The sequence below is a fragment of the Nematocida major genome (assembly GCF_021653875.1).
Source record: "Nematocida major strain JUm2507 chromosome Unknown 2424, whole genome shotgun sequence".
Taxonomy (NCBI): domain Eukaryota; kingdom Fungi; phylum Microsporidia; genus Nematocida; species Nematocida major.
The window spans coordinates 40,915-60,476 of record NW_025952956.1 but is presented as its reverse complement, the minus strand read 5'-3'; the positions used below and the strand labels follow the sequence as shown (position 1 = coordinate 60,476).

The following is a 19,562-nucleotide window of genomic DNA, read 5'->3' as shown; positions in this document are numbered from 1 at the left end:
TAGCACGCTCTTTCTAGGATTTTAAAACATTAGCGCAAATTTAGCTCAATTTATAATGTATGCTGGGCTCAGCATGTGCCTGCGATTGAAAAATACATAAAGGCTTCGGGCTTGGATGGGAAGTTGCGTGCTTCTCCCTATTTGAGAAGTTCCAAAAATGCACTGAGCTTTTGGTTTCCCAGCTTTTCTAGAGAACTGCTGGCCTTCTCCATGCTAACGCTTCAAGCTCAACCTGCAGCTGCTTTTTATGGAAAGGCCGAGCAAAAGATCTGTGGCATGGCTGTGCACCTCCTTTGGAGAGCACTTCTTGCCACTACACGGGAAATCTTTTGCCAATCCTCAGATGTTTTGTTCGCAAATCAGATTTATCTACAAAGGGAAAGTTGGTGTGGTATTTGTGCTATCCGTTTCCAGAAAAACTGCACAAAGCTAGAGCCAAAAAGTGTCTTCAAACATAAGAGGAAAAGGCCCAGCGAATTGCAAAGCCAAGTAGGCATATTGCATGCCTCGCCTTCTGCTTATACGCTAAAATTGGAGTACTTTAGCCATTTCTTGCGAGCTATAGAAGGCAAGCTCTAATCACAAATTACTTAGAGGCTGAAAAGATTTCAGCCAAAACATGATGTTGCAGAGGCCAGAAAATTTGCAAATTAAATGCAAAAATAGCCCAACTAAAATCTCTAAGGAGGCTTTTGCAATATAGAGTTTTTTCAAGGCCAGTAGATTCCCCCAGAGAAAACAGGCTTGCTTTATCCCGTGTGAATACTCTATAGGCTGCCAACTTAGCTCATCCATAAAGCTATTGAACTCTTGTGCATGCACTCTAACCTGTAGCTTCAGCTAGGGGCTGGATGCCGTAGCATTGCTAGCCCATTTCAGAGAGTGGGTTATTGTGCCAACAGCTATGCCCACATATATCTGCAGCTAGAGTGGGATCTCGCGCTGCTGCGTGCTTTTTCTGTGCCCGCATGCCCGCATGTTCTCTTAGGGCCAGCCCACACTGTTCCATAATATTTCATTAAAAACAAACCTTTCGTATGTGTTATTATGTTTTCAAGCGTGCCCAGAGAAAGCGACGGCTTCATCAACGAGGAGTATAAAAAATATCAGGTAAAGACAAGCATCCACCACTGGCAGCTTCGAGATATGATATCCGCAACAGACACGCCCTATGAGGTTATATATGTGTATGCAAACTCCATAAATCTTCTAAACACAAAGACCGAAAGAACCCACACTGTGGCAAGGAATCTGCTATTTAACCCTACCTCAATATGCTACAGCGACGGCATAGTTGGGGCCGGGGGGCAGAGAAGCCAGCTCTTTATAAAAAACATTTTGACGGGAGTAGACCGCAAAGTATCCACTGGAGGCTCAATAAATAACGGGCTGGAAATATTTTCGCACTTCGGGGAAAAAAGGATTCTGGTGTGCAACAACGACGAAACTATTAAGGAGTACTCGATCGAGTGCATGCGCAAGAGAGCAACCATTTTCCACCAGTCGCCTGTCAACAGCTGCTCCGTGAACAACGACGGAAAAATACTGGCGACTGTCGGGGACTCGAACGAGGTCTCTCTATACTCTGTGGGAAGAGAAAAGTATCCTTTGATCAAAAGAGTAAAGGCAATGAATGATGCATCTTTCAAGGCGTCGTGGAGCCCCTCTGGCACGCACTTGGCTGTTGGCACGCAAGATGGATACGTCTGCGTGTATGATATCAGAAACATGGAGCAGAAAATACAAACAATTCCCTCCATACAGAGCCCGCTGGTTAAGGGCGCCTGCCGAAACGTGAAGTTCTGCCCTGACGTGACCATGGATGTGCTGGCCTTTACAGAGCACGTCTCACATTTCACACTAGTTGACATTCGCGACTTTGGAAAGAAGCAAAGCATTTCCATTGGAGGCCCATCCGGGGACAAACACGTTTCCGGCATGGCCTTTGGCGAGGAGGGAAAGAAGCTGTACATAGGGACAGAAATGGTCATATACGAGTTCGAGATAGACTCTATTGGAAGAAGACTTTTCCACTGCGGAGAGCTAAACTAGCAAGCTAGAAGGGCAGAGACGCCCGAATAATTTTTTAATGAAGGAAGCCAATGAGTCTGAAGAGAAAAGAAAAACAGAAGGACAGAAGCCAACAGAAGGCTCTGCTGTAATTCAAATGCAAAACGAAGCAGTCGATAAGCTAAAAAGCGTAACCACAAGAAGGTACAAGAAAACCACCTTGCTAGTGAGAACTCTTGGAGGAAGCTTGCTGGAAATGAACGGCTGGGCGTCTGAGGAAAAGGCCCACACAAAGCCCGAAAAGACAAAGCCCGGGCATGTGTGCGCCATATGCAACAAGAGCTTTGCAGATAAGAGGAAGCTTTCCGCACACAAAAGTGTACATGAAAAGGCCCCCGGTGAGTAAACGCGTTTTCTCTCTGTGTGCACCTGCTTAAATGCATGTTTTGCATTAAGTTGAATTAGAGCCTACGCTTTTCCTCGAAAGGCCTGGAATAAAAATATAAATATGCACTGAATGATTTTTGCGCTCTTTAAATGCGCGCGACCGAGTCTGGTGTAATAATAAATTGCGAAGTAAAGCCTAAATCAAAAGTATTTTCACTTTCCTGGGCGGGCGACATTCTCAGCATTTCGCTGACCTCAATCCCGATAGAAAACAGGGCGAACCGAGAAGTGATTGAAACTGTCCATAAGATACTGCGGAGGCCCAAAAATCAAGTGTCGATTCTGGGAGGGGGCAAGTCCAGAAGCAAGTCTGTTCTTGTGGACGGAATCACCGAAGAAGAGGCGCGGAGCCTTCTTTCGCAAATAAACGAGTGATTCTGCATGCGCTGCCAATCTTTCTGTTCAGAGGGCGCAGAAAGCCTCTTTTCTGCTGTGCATATAAGCCTAACTGGTAAATTTTTTTATGGAGACTAAGAAGTTCTATGAGAGATGCAGCAGAATGCTGCAGGACGTAAAGGAAAAAAGGACGGGAATAAAAACAGCGTGCTACAAAACCGAAATGCCAACCAAGTACATGGCAGTTATCAGCAGCATAATCCGGAAGTATGACGTGCTGTCAAGAGTTGTTGGGGCGCTGAGGTTTGACATACGCAACCGATGGATGGCTATCGTGCTATGCTACGAGATTCTGTATGGGAACAACCGGGAGGCCACGCGGTTCAACAAGAAGCTCGCAAACGAGGTCAAAGAGACATATAAGTCTCTGGGGATCGTGGAGAAGACAAAAACGAAGGAAGACCGCGGGCAAGCGTACATACGCCTGAACACGCTAAAGGCAGACGCATCTGCAATTTCCTCTCTTTCGCTTGAGCCGACAATTGTCCCAGACGTGTACAAGGTCATGGAAAAGGTGAACTGGATTAAGCTGAAAAGCTACCAGGAGGGGTACTTTTTCGTCCAAGACTTATCGAGCTGCCTCCCTGCATACGTGCTAAATCCCCCGAAGAACAGCGTGGTTTTGGATGCCTGCTCGGCCCCTGGGAACAAAACCACGCATCTTGCGATGCTTTCTCCAACGAGCGTGATATACGCAGTGGAAAAAGACATGGAGAGATACAAAACGCTCCGAGAGATGATCGAGAAGTCCGGGGCAGAAAATATCGTGAGCATGCACTGCGACTTTTTGGGCATTACGAAAGAGGTGGAAGACGTGTTTAAGGCCGAGTATATTTTGGTCGACCCGTCGTGCAGCGGATCCGGGATACACCCGGGCGAGGAGAAAGACTATGCAAGAATCAGCAAGCTCAGCGCGTTCCAAGTGAAGATACTGAACAAGGCCTTGAGCTATCCCAGAGCCAAAAAGGTTGTGTACTCGACCTGCTCGATCTACGAGGAGGAGAACGAAGGAGTTGTAAGCCAGGCTCTAAAAGCCAACCCCGGATATGTGCTGGAGAAAGCACTGCCTGCATGGAGCAAGAGGGGCGCCCCGGGATATGAGTTCAGCGAGAAAGTGGTTCGGTGCGATGCAGACATGGAGACCAAAGGGTTCTTTTTGGCGTCGTTTGTTAGAAAAGACAGCAAGTAGCGTACGTGCTGGTGTGGTGAATAAAGTATAAAGAGCATAGACATGCGGTGTATAGAGTAAATGCAGAGGTTTTAGGGAGTTTTTATGGTGTTGCCGGTCCGCCTGGCACATGCAAAGAATGGGCGTATACCCCGTGCGCTTTGCTATGTGTTAGTTAATGCGTGTCTTCTCTAGAGCTAGTCACTGGATGCGGGCGAATCCGAAGTCAGGCCAAAGTATTGAAGTCCGGCTGGGATACTGATGAAGATAGATAAATGTGGATAGAGGACAAAGTTGTGGAAATAAATGCTGAGCCGGCAGAGCGGAACCCCCAGAAACTAAGGATGAAAAATTCCAATCGAAGAGGCGGAAGCAGAAAAGAAGGCGAAGAAAGGGGCAGAAGCAAGAACAAGAGGAATGGCAAATGTATAAATAGAAAAATAAAGACCGAGCGAAAGGACCACAAGCAAGGGGCTACTGCTTCCTTTCCACCGAAAGATGGGCCTAGTTCCAGGCCAGGCAAAGCAAAGTTGGTGTTTGCCTTGAAAGCGCACTTCAAAAGCAGCTCCTTATGCACAGCCTTTTCCTGGAAAAAAATAAACGCGTGCATGCTGAAAAAAGAGCATATAAGATTTGAACACTTTATTTCAAAAATCAAAAACGCACCACCCCCAAATGAACAAGCGCCCGAAGCGCATCCACACGAGCAAGAGAAAACAGAGCAGCGAGCAGTTTGAGCCCAGATGGATATGAATGCGACTGTGTGCATGCCTTATAGCTGTAAGAAGCAAACAGGCCACTCTAAATTTGCAAGAAGAGAAAAGAGCAAGGCCACATGCAAAGAGGCCGGGGGCAGCGCCTTTTTGAACACGCACTGCGCTGCAAATAAAGCACGGAAAACACAAGGGCGCTGCAGGCTGTTTCTAATATGCAGTGTTTATTTATATTCTTGTTTTTTTATTTGCATGAATATTAGCTCACTAGAGGAGAAACTGAAAAGTTCGCAGGCCATAGACTTAGTCAGCTCCGAACTAATGTCATCTGTCTTGAACGGAACCTCCGAGAGAACAGACCTTTTACTAGACACGGTGGCAAACACCTCTAAAATATCAAAGCCATCTATTGCTATACTTCTAAAGAAGGCTTTGGATGTCTTAGAGCAAAACAGCGCACCGCTTCCGGAAAGAATAAGAATATACAACAGGCTGATTGAGTGGGCGGAGAAGAACAAAAGAAGCCTGCTAAAAATAGACTTTGACATTCGAAAGATAGAAGGCCTGCTGCTAATGGGCGAGCACAACGACGCGCTGCGCCTAATATCTGAAACTGTTCAGGTTTTGAAGAAGGCAGACGACAAGCTGGCTTTGGTGAAGCTGTACTATCTGGAGAGCAAGGTCTTCTACGCGCTAAAGAACATCTCAAAGGCCAAGTCCTCGCTGACTCTGTCCAAGTCAACTGCCACGTTTGTGTACTGCCCTCCGTTCCTGCAGGCCAAAATAGATTTGCTGTCAAGCATGTACTCTGCAGACGAAAAGGAGTACACAATCAGCACCGGGTACATAATAGAGGCGCTGGACGGGTTTGTGCTGTCCCACGACGCGAAAATGACGGTTTTGTGCTGCAGGTACTTAATATTGATAAAGATAATGAACGGGAAGGCGGCCGAGATAGAGTCTCTGCTGCAGAGCAAAGACGCCTTTGTGCAGAGCCGAGACGACGAGTGCATAAAAATTCTGTGCTCTATTGGAAAGTGCGTGCTGGACAGAGACCTAAGAAAATGCAGAAGCATTGTATATGAAAACATGAGCCTGATTGAGTCGGACGAGTTCCTTATGAACCATCTGAAGAGCCTTTGCGACAGCCTTATAGACTCAAATATCCTCAAAATAATAGAGCCCTACTCGAACATAAACATAGAGTACATCGGAAACGTGCTCAACTTCAGCCTAGACGTCATCGAAAACAGGCTGAGAAGAATGATACTGGACGAAAAGATAAAGGGGGATATTGATCAGGAGACAATGTGCATAAACATACAAAGAAACGAAGCGAAAAAAAGCCACAGGGCAGAGGCTGAGGAAATACTCGATGTGCTAGACGACACCATTAACACAATCCTCACAAAGTAAATAAATGATACTTTTTACTAGTCTGCTAGTGCAGTGCGTCCCATGCGTTTTAGAGATGGCAAGGGATTTAGACAGCGCCCAGGGAGACCTGCCGAAAGCCCAAAATCCATGCAGCATCGTAGCATGCGCGCAGAAACTGCCTGCTCTAAAGTTCATGCCAGCCGCTCGTGCTGGCTTCAGCCGTTCTGCCTCTCGCATAAAACATCAAGAAGATTCAGCGCATTATACTTCTCTATGTTCAGCAGAAGATACGGCTTGAGCACAGGCCAAATAACCCCTATCTTGAGCAGGCGCTTTATCTCCTCCTCCCGCAGTGGCTCGTTTCGAAGCACCCGAGCGATCAGGCTTTTCACTTCCCTAGAAAATATTCCATGCGGCAAGGCCTCCACGCCTTCCCCTCCACATTTGTGCATGTGCCTGGGCGCAGGCAAGCCTTTTTCTTCTTTATTTTTAATTAACGCCATTTGCACATAATAAAATATTTTTGTCTTTTTATGGTCTATTCTAGAATGTGCCGGCCAAACAAAAGAACTGCCATTGTTGGAAAGGTCTTAGCAGTTTTTCCAGAGGTGGAAATAGACTGCCTGGGGAAAAAACAGAAGATTCTATTCACGAAGCCGTGCCCAGCGGAAAAACAGGCGTGGATTCGGGTCTTCGGCGCCTCTCGGAACGGCATATTCATAGCGGATGCCTTTCACATGCTAAAAAACTCGGAGGCCAGACACTTCAGCAGATTCCGAAAAAGAGTCAGACAGTTTTACAAGAGTGAATTAAATTTAAATTTACACCCAATAAAAAATTAATGTCGCACAGTCTGCAGATGGACATGCAGAAACACGCGCTCAATTTAGGAGCTTCGTATATAAACAGGGCAGTTTCATTTGGGAGGTTTGATTCTGTGAAAAGGTACTTTCAAATAGACAACTCGTATCTGCTGCGAAAAATGCTTCTAATTTTCTATCCGTACAGCATAGACCAGTGGATGCACTGCACAAATAGAGACATTTCCGCAGTTCCGGTGAGCCAGCCCGACCTGTACATTCCGCTTATGTCCGTTATAACGTACATTTTATTTGTGGCCTGCGAGCTGGAGGTGGAGGACAAGTTTGAGCCTGAGACGCTAGGAAAAATCACCACAAAGTCTCTCGTGCTGGCGCTTCTGGAGGCTGCCGGAATCAAGGCAGGCAGCTTTTTCTTCGAGGCAACAGCCCTCAACATAACCGATATTGTGTCGTTTATAGGGTACAAGTATGTTACAATCATTGCTATCAAGATATTCACAAAGATACTAAATGTACTTATAGCAAAAATACTTCTGATATACTTGATGGTGTCGTTTGCTCTCTTCCTGGGAAGGTCTTTGAAACACTTCCTGATATCAAACGAGCACGAAATTACAGCGAAGAAGCGAAAAATGTATTTTTTGTTCTTTATTGTAATTTTAGAGTGCCTTCTTCTTGTGGTTTTAAAATAAATTTATGATTTGTTTTTATGATTATGCTGTGGAAAGTTGGAGCTGTTCTTGTGTGCGCATGTTTTTTTGCACATGCTGCTGTGAAATGGGAGTATAACAGCATGGAAATGAGAAAGAACGTGTCTATCCTGTGCACAGCCGACGAATTCTCAAAGATAACACTGAAGGTGGACAACGAGTGTCCAGAGTCTGTTAAATAGCGCTTTAAGGACTGCGGGGCGTCGTGCAACTTGTTCAGCAAGAAAGGCCAGAAAGCCGAAGAGCCGCTGGACAAGCTGAACGAGTTCAGAAAAGAAATAGGCGAAATTATTCGCCTAACAAAGGAGTGCCAGCACAAAACAAACATAGAGGTCGACCTAAAAACCATCATGGAAAGGTACACAGGATACGATGGGTCTATTGTGTGGGATGCCGTGCACAAAATAGGAAAAAACGACTCTCTGCTGCCCTCCCTGCTGAGTGGCGTGCACTGCTCTGTTACCATCCATCTGTGCTCCTTCTACAGCGAAGACCCGGACAACCGAAAGCTGTTCATGAATTACAGGCTGATGTACAAGAGAGTTAAGCCAGAGCACATGAAAAATTTAAAATTCACGCTGGATTTGCTTATTTCGCTGCTCCCTGTTGCCATAGGGGACATGGAAAGAATTGCGAAAGGCGAAAAGGCTGCAGGCGCGGTGGCAGCTCTAAAAGGCTCGCTGCTTAGAAACATGCAGCATAGCTACGATCCGTATGCTGTGACAGCCGAGACTGTGGAAAGATGTGCGGCAATTTCCGGGCTGATGGGGTGTGTGGACTGCATGCGCTGCAGCGTCTGGGGAAGAGTCCAGTTTGCAGGCCTGCACTGCGCGCTGAACCTCCTGAGGAAGGCTAAAGGCGAAAGCGTTAGAATAAGCGATTTTGACATAGTCTGTTTTGCAAACCTTCTAAACAGGCTGTCCGTGTCCACCACGCAGTACCAGAAGTACATTTCCGACACAATAATAAGGCGCGACGAAGATATAAAGAGGCGGGAGGCCCAGGGAAGGGTTCTAAACACGGCATACTCCTTGGTGGCAGCCCCACTCCTCCAGAGCAAGGCAGCTTTGAGGAAGAAAGTATAGCAGAATAAAAATGTATATATTTGAGTTTTATAACTTAGTGCCCAAGCCCTGCTGCTTAACAGGCTGGAAAATTATATGGGGTTTTGCTTTCTTTTGCGCGCTGGGATTCCTAGGCACCAGCACTCCGCTGGCTCTGCGAGCTCCTTTTCTGCTAGGGCTGCCTATAAAGGATGAGCCAGCTCTGGCAGAGTGTGGGCTGGGCATATATGATGGGTGGAATGCCTGCAACGGCACGCGCATTCTAAGAAGCGCAACAGCCCCTTGGCTACGATAGAATGAAGTCTTTGAACATTTTCTGCTCTTTTGTGTTGTTGGACATGACCTGCAGCGCATAGTAGGTAATTTCGCTGAACGCCTGCTCGTTTACCACGTTGTCCAAATAGAAAAGTGTGAGGGCTCTGTAGAAGAGAAGAACGTGCAGCGGAACAGATTTTTCTTGTCTCGGGCAGTCTTGCATATAGTTTCTATGCAAGTTCACTCCAAGTATAATATAGTTGCAATTCGGCTTTAGCGCAATAGAAAGTATTTTCATGTATTTGAGCTCCAAGGGAACCGGAGCACTAAGAAGCTCCACCTGAGTTATCTCCGAAAACACATTCGTTATCTCTACATGAGGCTCTTGCATACTAGCATGTATGTGCAATTTGCAGGAAGCCCCTAGACTCTTCACTATTTTATGCAGCCACTTTGGAAGGGCTTTATGGCTGTTGGATTTTTTATAGCAGGCAGACAGAGAGACTTCCGACTTTGAGCCCGTTCCATGCATGTCGGAAATCGAAAGCAGAATTTTGTGTGCATCAATGACAGCCATCATGCCGTTGTAGCTATTCATAAGATAGGTGCTAAACCTTTTCATGGATGGGATCTGGCAAGTGTCTGTGGCAAAGTCCTGAATAAAGCTGTAGGCCAGCGCGTCAACCAGCACATTACAAACCTCCAGTGTGCTGCTTAAGCTGCTTAAGCTTGAAGCAGCTTTCAGCAGATTTTCCATCGCATCCTTTGGAGGCTCTGTGTTGGCTTTTTTGATGTGCCTGCATATAAAGATCTTCTTTACGGCATTGGCTACGGTTTGTGGATTTTCAGGCTGTATTTTTTTGTATATGTCGCCGTCCAACTTAATTCCCTCTTCGGTCAGTATTTTTTTCAGAAAGGCGCTTGGCTCTGTTTTATTGCACCATATTTCAGCTGTTATTGTTTTCTTGAGCAGCATGTACTTGTATATTATAGACAGGTGCATTTTTTTGTTAACATTATGCGCGAAAAGCTCAGATTTCTTCATTTTCTTTGTCTCATCCTCCACAGCCTTTAGGATGAAGCCTAGTTTGGGCCATCTGTTTTGGCACAACGCGTCGATAGCGGGTTTCCCTGCATTTTTTATGCGCACAATATGGGCTTTCAGATCATTCTGCATAGGAAGCACATCCACTTTCATGTATCTCTTGATTTTCTCGAATCCTTCATCTATTCCTCCCCACACCATGCGCTTCTTTCCTAGGTTTAGCTTAGTCCCAAGTTCAACTGCCTGTATTATTTGCACGATAGTGCTTTTCTGGCACTTCTTCAAGTTCATCAGATACTTTGCATGAATGTGCGCTAGCCTTGTCAAAATGTAACTGATTTGTTTTTCGTTGAAGATTCCAAGAGCCTTGCAGTTTTTGATAAATATGCTTGTTGTTAGGCTTTCGATTGGCTTGTCCTCATCGTAGAACAGATAGAGACCCAGCAAAAAGACATCCGTGTCTTTTTGAATGTCCTTCAGCGGCAGTTTGTTTTTTTCACCTAGAAAACTGTCTCTTTTGAACATAACAGCCTCCTTCATCTGAAACTCTTCTCTTATATTCTCAGGCGGCGTGTATAAAGAAAAAATATCCGAACTTACGGAGCCGGTTGGGGATATCCGCACCTGGTCTATACTGCTGCTATACCCTGAATCCCTCATTTTCGGCAAATCTGTGCATGCACACACTGAAAGAATTACCGCTATTATTTGCAAATTCTTCATACATGGATTTAAATTTTTTTATCCTAAATCCATCCCAACGCATATACTTCCTGATTCAAGAAAAATTATGCTACTTGTAAGTGCAATATAATTCGGGCTATTCATGGGCTTTCATCAGTCCGCATATATCAATGCTTTTTCCACTCCTGCATTTCGAGTGTGCTGCATCGCGTATCCACCGTTTGGTGTGTCTCTGATAGTTGGCATTTTCGAGCAAATCGCAGAAAATGGATGAGATTGCCCAAGAGGCATGCCCGGGCTTGGAGAGGCATGCGCACATGCACCCGACAAACTCCATCCAAAATCTCTGCTGCATCCCAAATCAGGCTGCAAATCAGAAAAGATCCAGGCCTATAAATGAAGAGCATACGCAAATGCAGGCGTTTTCACCGCTACATCTGATGGTATAGAGTACTGCTTGGTTCTGGGAGAAATTACTTAGTTTCTGCGTGAATGTCTCAAAAGCAAATAAAAATACAGTATGTGAAATTTTCAACCCCACAAAAACAGAGCCCATTGGGCTTGAAAAAACTCTGGAGGGATTTTTTCTTTTTCAAGTGCGCCACAGGAAATTTCTTCCTGCATGCACATTGCATTTCTAGCATGCAGCAGAAAAGGTGTGGGCAGGTAGAAGGTGCCTGCCTAAGATGCTAAGTGTAGGCTGTAGGTTTAAAATAGACTCTTTATTGCTTTTTCCCGGCCCTTGGCCTTGGCGTCCGAATAAATCATTTTCTTTACGCACCTGCTAGAGGCCGTTCACGCACCAGCGCTAACACTTTTAGAGCTGCTGCAGCTCTATACATTTTTGTTGTTCTTGTAATTCTGCAGTATTTTTACATTCACTAGGCCTTTGTCGATGATTTTCATCATTGTCACGTCCACCAGAGTCCTGCACTCTGGGCGCATTGCCAGCACATTCGTAGCAATAAGCGCAAACACAAGAGCTGTTTTCTTGCACTCCAGCGGCTTCAGGCTTTTCAGGAAGAAAAGGTCAAAGTCTGCGCCCTTTGCTATTAAATACTTGTATATGTCCAAAACAGCTATTTTTTCTGTGCCATTTTCCAGCCACTCCCCCAGAATGGCCTCTATTTCGCGCTCGTTCTCCTGGGGGCTCCCAGTTTCCTGCGTCTTTTTGAGATACTCCACCACCTCTGGGGCGTTGGGGAGGCTTTCTATCTTTTTTCCAACCACTTCCATGTTTATTGTGTCGTACACAAAATACTTAGAAATATCTCTTTTTTCTGGCTTGGAGAAGTTCTTGTTCAGAAACTCAACTATCTCGGGAACGTACTCTGCGCCTAGGTTGTTCTGCTTCACAAACCCGCACGCTACGTCATAGTAGTTCTCTGTTTTGTCAAACGACAGCGTGTAGCTGGCACTTCCCAGCGTTATGGTAATTGTGTGGTCTTTCTTTTTTTCCTCTATCTGGTTTCCAAAAAGCTCCCACTCGCCGTCCTTCATAACGTACACATTCCCGTCCACCACCTTGTATCTAGGGCTGTCTTTCTCCTCCGACGAGGCCGCGGCAGGGCTAGGCGCCTTTTCCTCCGCGCTTTTCCTGGCGCTGTTTAGCTCGTCCTGGATCTCTTCCAGCACCTTCTGGTACTTTTCGCTCTTATTCTCTCCAAACACATAGATGCGCCCGTCTGACCCGAGCACATACACCCTGCCTTCATGCGCCACCGCATTCCAGCAGGACAGAGTGGGTGCTGCAATGCTGAAAAGGCTTTCCAGGTTCTGGTCCAGAACATAGACCATTCCCTGGTCAGACGCAACAATGTATCCGCGGACAGACTCGCCAGCATACGCGTTGACCCGGAAGCTCGTGTTGTTTAGGTCTGTCTTGTGCAAAACCCGCCCGGAGTGGGTTGATGCAATAACCACTCCGGTGTTAGAGACAGAGACGTATCTGTCTGCCTCCATCACAATGTCCCGAATGCACGTAGAGTGCATTTTAAGCCCTTTTTCCTGCTGGTAGGTTCCGCTCACTTTCCTCAGCACAGAAACAGCTCCGTTTATGGACCCTGCAAGCACCGTGTCAGACTCTGGCAGCTTCTTGGCCGACCACGCCGTGTTTTCTATTTTAGAAACTTCAGAAGGGCCCGACTCTCTTGTCAGGCCCACTGTGCTGTCCCACGACGTGCTGAGAACGCCTTCGCTGCACTCGCTGAGAGAGCACACGTTATCTGAATGCACCGCATCCCGGCTTTCGAGCTCGAGAGAGACCGCGCCCTCTTCTGCCTTGCCAGAAGCCTCCTTTTTCGAGGATATTCGATATCTCAGTATTTCGCCTGTCTGAAGCCCCACGTACACGCACTCCTTGTGCACGCAGACAGAGTTTGCAGGCGCCCCCAAATCCTTAGAGACCCACACCTCTTCCAAACCGTCAAGCGTAGAAACACGGACGTGCCTGTCTCTTCCCACCGTGTACAGCAGGCCGTTGTGGATAACTCCGTCCTTTATATCTGACGTATGCACGTTCTTTACCACTTCGATTTGAACCATATGCAAATAAAAAAATGCCAATAAAAGCAGGGATTGTTTATGCGCGCAAGGACACCAGAGACAAATGAAATAACAAAAAGAATACTGACAGGAAAGGACCCGATGTACAACCATTTGCTCCTGTCCTCGGTAAATGTTCTGGTTTTTAAGTACGAGGAAAAGTGGATTAACACAGAAACCGAGGGAGTCATACACATATACAAGAGAAGAGACGTGCCCTCCACGGCGATTCTTATTTTGAATAGAAAAAGCCCAAGCGACTTCTACATGCTTATGGACAAGCACGTGCACAGTATAGAAACCTACGAGAAATTCATTATTATATCAAAAGCGTATGGAAGAGAGATGGAAATTTTTGGGCTCTGGTTCTACGACTCCTACTCGTGCATTGAGGCAGGGTTCATTTTGGCGGACCAGCTGAGCCTTCTAAAAAAGTCTGGCGAGCTAATGCATCAGCTCAAGGATGTGTAAAACGTGAGGTTGAATAACTATTTTGATTTATATATGCATGCCTGTACCGGGTACTAATAAAAGTTCTTTGTTTTTCTGCTTCAGCTGTGCAGCCTCCACTCGGACGCGAGTATTTCGTCCCCCTTCTTATTGAATATAACAGGCCAAAACTCCTTCCCGGCCGCCAAAATGTCGCTTCTCCGGAACCTACTCTGCAGCATGTGGAGGCCCTGTATTCTGGCATATGCGATGTCTCCTCTTTTTTCGCTTTTGAAGTTTTTCCACCTTTTTCCTTGTATGGCGTCTAGGAAGATCGGGATGTACTTTGGCTTCCTAAAGTTAATAAAGGCGTACCCATTATTGCAGTTGCTTTTGAAGTCCATTCGCAGGTACACGAAGTCAAAGGAGTTGTAGCATATTGAGGTGAGAAGCTCTATAAGCTGCCGTATGTTCAGCTTGTTGGGTATATTCTTTATCATGCATGTGGTCCGGGCGTCCTCCCCGCTTATTATGCTATCTACAGAAATTGCGTACGGCGAATACACCGGGAACTTCGGGGCCAAATGCAGCACAGGCATGGGCACTATCTTCTTTGGCTGGGAAAACGAGTTTTCCAGGCTAAAGAGTGTTCCGATCGGAGCCAGCACGCTCTTCGGCAGGTCGCACGTGCAGTACTCGGTGCTTAGCGCCTCCTCTTTGTAGATGTATGCGCTCTTTAATGTCTGCTCATTTACTACCATGTGCTGAACACCTTCTATATATTTAAAGCCCATAAACACTGATTTGACATCCGAAACAGCCTCATTGCCAACCGACAGCTGCCCTCTTCCGCAGCAAAAACAAAGTGTGCACGGGAGAAGGCCGACCCGACACTTTTCCCTAAATGGCTGCCTGCTCGCAAGCGAAGAACTTGGCACATCTTTTTCTATAGTGTTTTTTGCCATATTTTATCGATATTTTCATTACTTATACTTTTTATGGCATATAATAAGGCACTAAATGCAGCCCACAATACTTTAAGCTTTTCTCTCCATCAGAAATGGAAGCTGCAATAACTTTTTGGCTCTGCTTTCTTTTTCAGTCGGAGAAAGTTGCGAATTTTCTCTCTTTGAGCCTGCCGGACCTCTACAGCACAGGCAAGGGTTGAAGCAGGCGGCGGAAGTGCAGAAGCTGGGAATGCGCTGCAAACCCTCTGTTCTGTATGGGCTGTCTATGACAAAGCATGCACTCCAAGTGCCTGTGCTCTTCTCCTGTCACAATGGCGGGAGACTTTTTCCGGCTGTTTGTGCACTCTTTTGCACAAAACAAGGCGCGGGTGATGGCTGTCAACTTTCTGCTTCTTGGGAAAACATGCCCTAGAAAATAAAGCGGGTTTTGCAGTGCTTGCACAGCGGAACAAATTTACAGTACAGCCCCAAGCAGATTGGGCAGAGATAGCCTATGGTTATTTCTTTGCTGTGGCATATGCAGAGCCTGTGCGCGCTGGTTTTCGATACCCTCCCAAGGCCCAGGGAGAGGATTCCCAGCAAGTACTCAAACAGGGAGTCGCCTGAAGACGTGCAAAATGCAGGCCTTCTCAGAACGTCTGAGATCTGCGATACGGCGCTTTCAAATGGAACGATGCAGTCCACGTGGATGTCCAGTTTTCTTGCGGTGAATGCACACTTTATAAAGTTCAGCGAGATGTTTCCCGAAGAAAAAAATACGATCTTGCAGCTTTCCTTCTTTTCCTTTTGCACAAGCAGCAAGGAGTATCCAAAGTCTCTGCATGCGTCGGCGGCAGAGTCTGAATTGAATCCTTCAAGTATTTTATCAGTTAGCTCCTCCTCCAAGTTTGCATCAGAGTCAAATAAAATGGACAGCCCGTGTATTATCTTTAGTTTGTTTGCATGCCCAGTGCGCAGATACATTGTAATAAAGACCAGCAAGTCATTCATAGCGTCAGTGCCCATTGGGAACCCACTAGAGACCACAAGTACCAGAAGCATTTAAACTTCAAAAAAAATAAGAGTATTTTAGCACGCTCCCTCACAGCGCCTACGGGCCTGCAAGACAGTGCTGGAAATAGATACTAGATTTTTATTCACAAATATGCCTAGTTCGCGAATTCCAAACAGGAAAACTGCAGTGCTGCGCCATAGTGCGGTACTTGGCAGGTTCTTGCCTCCGGGCGGACATACTCTTAGAGTTTGCACGCGCTTGGCTTTGAAAGGGCTGGGTGTCTATGCCCATGCACATGCAGTGCAGGCTTTGCATGCGAATACCTGAGTGGAAGCTCAGAAGATTTGGGCCACTTGCGTGGCGATGGCTGAAAGAATGTAGAGAAGCGTGCCCAGCAAAAACAGCTTCGGAGCATCGATTGGCCCCTTTAGGAGCCCTTTTTTCGCTTTGCGTCTTTTCTGAGGTCGAGCGCACTTTTTAGTAATATACCCCTCTGGCGTGCATACGACTATGTCCTGGGCGTATTTGTGCTGTATTCTTATTCCCATGTGTACCCTGGATTTTTTTAAATCCGCTGTATATTTATGCATTCAATCACACGCTTTCACATATTATATTGCACATCAGAAATATAGTTTTGCACTCTTTTTCTATTGGGGGTTTTCTGCGCTGACAGGCCAATGTTATGGAGAGAGATGCTTTTTCTGGTTTCAAATGCCCAGCCGAGGCAGTGTCTGCACCGATAAAGTGCAGGGTCCATTGCATGGGACGGTCTCCAATGCGCACTTTCTGCGTGTTCTATAGAAGCTGTTGAGAGCAGGCGCCCAAGGCTTGTCTCCACTGAGAGCAGGCGGCACTCTATGCTTGGGGGAGCTCTGGGCTGCTCCTGCGTAGAGTATGGCCGCGTTTTCACTTCTCTTCTTTTTCTGGGTTTTCTATACGCCCCTTCGAACTGCCCTATTTTCTGTCTTTCAGAGGCAAGCAGAGCGTGCACAATAATTTTCTCTAGGAAGGGGCGCATTCTGTTTGAATAAAGCATGCATTTTTAAATTTCAAGGCATCTACTCCAATTGCGCGGTGGGCTTCTGCCTGGTTAACGGCTGGAAAGGTTAAAGCTTAGCTGGAAAGGCAGAAGATTCGATTTATTTTCGGCGCTGGAGCTACAAGAACACCCGCATGCCGACTGCTCTGTTTACGGAGGTGCTTATGCCAATGGCTGCAGATTTAATAAGCTCGTTTAAGGCAGAGCTGTCGCCTCCAAAAGGGTACATGCCTGCATGCTCTGGGGCCGTTTCCCTTTTAAATAGAGAAAGAAGCATCTTCTTGTCTCCCAAGATTATAGGGAGGTTCTCCAGGAGGTCGTAGTGGATCGAGACTACTAGAGTCAGCACAAGACCAATGGTCACTGTGATCCAGGAAAGCACCATAACACACCTGTCCAGCCTTTTCCACTGGTCGCTTTTGATTTTTGTGGGTGTTTTCTCGTACGAGCATGCGATGTACAGGAATATGCCGGACAGAAACCCCATGTTGCTTGCAAGCAGCACGAAAACCACGTCTTGGCAGTCAAGTGCATAGAACACGGGAATGCAAAGAGAGGCAGCAGCTGCCAGTGCGTAGAAGAAATACTTCAGCAGATTTAGCGCGGTGTAGGACGGGCCAAACACGCGCCTTCTGGCCTTCTTTGAGTATGTGCTCAGCATGCCTGCGAAGGCTATAATAGCCAATGCGCTGTAGAGCCACTTTATATAGACCAGGTACTCTGTCAAGTCGCTGGCCCGTATTAGGATGTCGCAGAGGTATGTGCCCGCAACTATGGCAATGCCTGCTGTTATGATGTTGAACAGCACGACCGAAATTTGGGTGTCCTTTCCCTCCAGTATAATAAGAGCCCGCAGGACTCCCAGTGCAGAAACCACTATTGGAACAATAGTGAAAAAGAAAGTGTCTTCGCCCGAAAGCAGGTCAATAAGAGCGGCCACAAGGGTTACTGTGCACACCGCAGGCCAAAACTCCCAGCCATATCCAGTGGAGTCATCCAATACCTGGTCGTGGATCGCCTGCTTGTCCTCGTTGGACGGGGGCAATACGCCTACATCCTCAAGCACGCTGGACTTAAACATGGACACGCAGTCTGAGTTTGGGTTTACTCCTATAAGCTGCACAGTTGCATCTGGGTGCACGTACTTGTCTATGACCATGCTTATCTCTTTCTTCAGGTCAGGGTCGACGATTATGTTTATGTTCTTTACGGAAGTAAACTTGCACGCGTCGCTGTATGTCATCAGATCCGTGCGATAGCTGATGTCGTCTGGGTTTAGGTATCCTATCTCCACTGTGCAGGTGTTCTCGTCGTTTGGCCCGCCCTCAGATATCCACATTGGAATTGTGTGCTCCTCGAGTGCGTATATAAGCGGGTGCAGGCCCAGGAGGAGGCAGCTGTCGTTCTGGGCGTGTCTTGCGTCGTGCACGCTCATGTGCTGGTGTATTATGCTGTACTTATCGGCGGTGTATCTCCACGTGGGGTCCCGAATAGGCTCCTCCACATCCGAGCTGCCGTTATATGTTACATTTCGCCTGTATCTTGCAAACGACTTGTCTAGCTCGCCAAACATGTTGCACAGCAGGTGGATTTCCTCTTTTTTAGTGAAGGACGAAACCAGAGCGTGCATATTTCCAAACAGGCGCGCCGTTTGGCAGTGGGCTTCAGAGGCATTTCCCCAGCTTAGCATCAGATGGGTCCGAACAATGTCGTAGAAATACTCGATAAATACGCCCAAGCTTATTTCCGACATGTCGGGAGCGTCTTCGTACAGAATGTGCATGATGCTCAGAACTTCCTTGAGCCGGCATATGGGCATGGAGTGGTCTAGAACCAGCAGAGAAAGAAAGTGCGCGTCCAGCGCCAAGGCCAGCTTGTCTGGGGCCCCAGAGAGCCCAACATACGGCTGCACGCAGCGTATAAAGTGGGCGATTTTTTTGGCGTAAAGGTTCTCGTCAATGGAGTAGTTGTAAAGGAGAAGCTCCTGGAGCTTTTCTTGCATCTCTTCCTGGGCCGCTTGGATCTGGCTGCTTGTTTTTTTGTAGAAGAGATCGACAATCTTGCTTAGCAAAAAGCACTCGCGGTTCTGCAGCTGTGCCAGGTATATGTTCTTGTACTGCAGGATGTGCCTGGCAGTGTTTCTCTTTCTTTTCGGGGGTTTTTGGCAGCCAAACGCCGTGTAGTATGTCTGGCTCTGCATTGCCATAGTAGCTTCCTCCAGAAATTCGGTATTGCGCGCCACGCACTCTTCTGCTATATAAACTACGGAGATCTTTCTTTTCTCCAAGCACTCCCCATTTTTTATGGCTTTTTCCATGAGGGCCTCTACTTCTTGCATTTGGCGCACGACAGTGGAAGAATCGGAGACTGGCTCACTGTCAAGCTCTGGCACTTCCCATACGTCGATGAAAGGGTTTTCAGGCTTTTCTGCGGCCTGGCTGTTTGAAGGGGCGGTTTCTCTGTTTTTCTTTTCCTTCGCTTCGCAATCTATCAGTATCAGAGACAGTTTTTCCAGCTTAGCCAAGCATTGGGTTTTTTCCTCTAGATTTGCGTCGATTTGGATTTTTATGGCCTGGATCGACTTCAGAATGTCCAAGGTTTCTTGCAGCTTGTCTTCTACACACATCTTGCGCATGATTTCAGGTGCCCCCTCGGCCATACATGCGATATTTTCTCTGGATCTGTCTACTTTTTTGAACAAGTCAACTAGACAGGTGCTTTTAAGCATATCTATATCTACTCCCCCGCGCTCGAGATTCTCAGAGGAATACATTGCTTCGCTGAGCGGGCAGTATGTTGATCCAAATACATGCCGAACTGCACACAAAAGAGTGACTGCATAAGCTAATTTCATGCTTTTAATAAAAAAGATTTATTTTTATATTCATTGGCAGG

At 46.7% G+C, this 19,562-nt stretch overlaps 17 protein-coding genes across 17 annotated transcripts; 10 read left to right on the top strand and 7 right to left on the bottom strand.

The window, feature by feature from the left end:
• Positions 1-1,047: 1,047 nt before the first annotated feature.
• NEMAJ01_0058 (uncharacterized protein) lies at positions 1,048-2,052 on the top strand (the record flags this gene model as incomplete). The annotated part of the gene is made up of 1 exon (XM_047913896.1): positions 1,048-2,052. The coding sequence occupies one exon, from the start codon at positions 1,048-1,050 to the stop codon at positions 2,050-2,052; it is 1,005 nt and encodes a 334-aa protein (XP_047769853.1).
• A 37-nt stretch (positions 2,053-2,089) lies between these two features.
• Positions 2,090-2,416, top strand: NEMAJ01_0057 (uncharacterized protein; the record flags this gene model as incomplete). The annotated part of the gene is made up of 1 exon (XM_047913895.1): positions 2,090-2,416. The coding sequence occupies one exon, from the start codon at positions 2,090-2,092 to the stop codon at positions 2,414-2,416; it is 327 nt and encodes a 108-aa protein (XP_047769852.1).
• Positions 2,417-2,547: 131 nt separating this feature from the next.
• Positions 2,548-2,832, top strand: NEMAJ01_0003 (uncharacterized protein; the record flags this gene model as incomplete). The annotated part of the gene is made up of 1 exon (XM_047913841.1): positions 2,548-2,832. The coding sequence occupies one exon, from the start codon at positions 2,548-2,550 to the stop codon at positions 2,830-2,832; it is 285 nt and encodes a 94-aa protein (XP_047769798.1).
• An 88-nt stretch (positions 2,833-2,920) lies between these two features.
• On the top strand, positions 2,921-4,042 carry NEMAJ01_0056 (25S rRNA (cytosine2278-C5)-methyltransferase; the record flags this gene model as incomplete). Its single annotated transcript, XM_047913894.1, has 1 exon — positions 2,921-4,042. The coding sequence occupies one exon, from the start codon at positions 2,921-2,923 to the stop codon at positions 4,040-4,042; it is 1,122 nt and encodes a 373-aa protein (XP_047769851.1).
• Positions 4,043-4,986: 944 nt separating this feature from the next.
• On the top strand, positions 4,987-6,150 carry NEMAJ01_0055 (26S proteasome regulatory subunit N6; the record flags this gene model as incomplete). The annotated part of the gene is made up of 1 exon (XM_047913893.1): positions 4,987-6,150. One exon carries the CDS (start codon positions 4,987-4,989, stop codon positions 6,148-6,150), a length of 1,164 nt encoding a protein of 387 aa, XP_047769850.1.
• Positions 6,151-6,326: 176 nt separating this feature from the next.
• NEMAJ01_0002 (uncharacterized protein) lies at positions 6,327-6,614 on the bottom strand (the record flags this gene model as incomplete). The annotated part of the gene is made up of 1 exon (XM_047913840.1): positions 6,327-6,614. The coding sequence occupies one exon, from the start codon at positions 6,612-6,614 to the stop codon at positions 6,327-6,329; it is 288 nt and encodes a 95-aa protein (XP_047769797.1).
• Positions 6,615-6,644: 30 nt separating this feature from the next.
• Positions 6,645-6,953, top strand: NEMAJ01_0054 (uncharacterized protein; the record flags this gene model as incomplete). The annotated part of the gene is made up of 1 exon (XM_047913892.1): positions 6,645-6,953. The coding sequence occupies one exon, from the start codon at positions 6,645-6,647 to the stop codon at positions 6,951-6,953; it is 309 nt and encodes a 102-aa protein (XP_047769849.1).
• NEMAJ01_0053 (protein transport protein YIF1) lies at positions 6,953-7,624 on the top strand (the record flags this gene model as incomplete). The annotated part of the gene is made up of 1 exon (XM_047913891.1): positions 6,953-7,624. One exon carries the CDS (start codon positions 6,953-6,955, stop codon positions 7,622-7,624), a length of 672 nt encoding a protein of 223 aa, XP_047769848.1.
• A 23-nt stretch (positions 7,625-7,647) lies between these two features.
• On the top strand, positions 7,648-7,824 carry NEMAJ01_0001 (uncharacterized protein; the record flags this gene model as incomplete). The annotated part of the gene is made up of 1 exon (XM_047913839.1): positions 7,648-7,824. The coding sequence occupies one exon, from the start codon at positions 7,648-7,650 to the stop codon at positions 7,822-7,824; it is 177 nt and encodes a 58-aa protein (XP_047769796.1).
• A 168-nt stretch (positions 7,825-7,992) lies between these two features.
• NEMAJ01_0052 (ERO1-like protein alpha) lies at positions 7,993-8,727 on the top strand (the record flags this gene model as incomplete). The annotated part of the gene is made up of 1 exon (XM_047913890.1): positions 7,993-8,727. One exon carries the CDS (start codon positions 7,993-7,995, stop codon positions 8,725-8,727), a length of 735 nt encoding a protein of 244 aa, XP_047769847.1.
• A 265-nt stretch (positions 8,728-8,992) lies between these two features.
• Positions 8,993-10,729, bottom strand: NEMAJ01_0051 (uncharacterized protein; the record flags this gene model as incomplete). The annotated part of the gene is made up of 1 exon (XM_047913889.1): positions 8,993-10,729. One exon carries the CDS (start codon positions 10,727-10,729, stop codon positions 8,993-8,995), a length of 1,737 nt encoding a protein of 578 aa, XP_047769846.1.
• Positions 10,730-11,524: 795 nt separating this feature from the next.
• Positions 11,525-13,234, bottom strand: NEMAJ01_0050 (phospholipase A-2-activating protein; the record flags this gene model as incomplete). Its single annotated transcript, XM_047913888.1, has 1 exon — positions 11,525-13,234. The coding sequence occupies one exon, from the start codon at positions 13,232-13,234 to the stop codon at positions 11,525-11,527; it is 1,710 nt and encodes a 569-aa protein (XP_047769845.1).
• A 39-nt stretch (positions 13,235-13,273) lies between these two features.
• On the top strand, positions 13,274-13,705 carry NEMAJ01_0049 (uncharacterized protein; the record flags this gene model as incomplete). Its single annotated transcript, XM_047913887.1, has 1 exon — positions 13,274-13,705. One exon carries the CDS (start codon positions 13,274-13,276, stop codon positions 13,703-13,705), a length of 432 nt encoding a protein of 143 aa, XP_047769844.1.
• An 80-nt stretch (positions 13,706-13,785) lies between these two features.
• NEMAJ01_0048 (uncharacterized protein) lies at positions 13,786-14,628 on the bottom strand (the record flags this gene model as incomplete). Its single annotated transcript, XM_047913886.1, has 1 exon — positions 13,786-14,628. The coding sequence occupies one exon, from the start codon at positions 14,626-14,628 to the stop codon at positions 13,786-13,788; it is 843 nt and encodes a 280-aa protein (XP_047769843.1).
• Positions 14,629-15,039: 411 nt separating this feature from the next.
• NEMAJ01_0047 (transcription initiation factor TFIIH subunit 3) lies at positions 15,040-15,672 on the bottom strand (the record flags this gene model as incomplete). Its single annotated transcript, XM_047913885.1, has 1 exon — positions 15,040-15,672. One exon carries the CDS (start codon positions 15,670-15,672, stop codon positions 15,040-15,042), a length of 633 nt encoding a protein of 210 aa, XP_047769842.1.
• A 557-nt stretch (positions 15,673-16,229) lies between these two features.
• Positions 16,230-16,646, bottom strand: NEMAJ01_0046 (uncharacterized protein; the record flags this gene model as incomplete). Its single annotated transcript, XM_047913884.1, has 1 exon — positions 16,230-16,646. The coding sequence occupies one exon, from the start codon at positions 16,644-16,646 to the stop codon at positions 16,230-16,232; it is 417 nt and encodes a 138-aa protein (XP_047769841.1).
• A 139-nt stretch (positions 16,647-16,785) lies between these two features.
• Positions 16,786-19,521, bottom strand: NEMAJ01_0045 (uncharacterized protein; the record flags this gene model as incomplete). Its single annotated transcript, XM_047913883.1, has 1 exon — positions 16,786-19,521. One exon carries the CDS (start codon positions 19,519-19,521, stop codon positions 16,786-16,788), a length of 2,736 nt encoding a protein of 911 aa, XP_047769840.1.
• Positions 19,522-19,562: the final 41 nt, after the last annotated feature.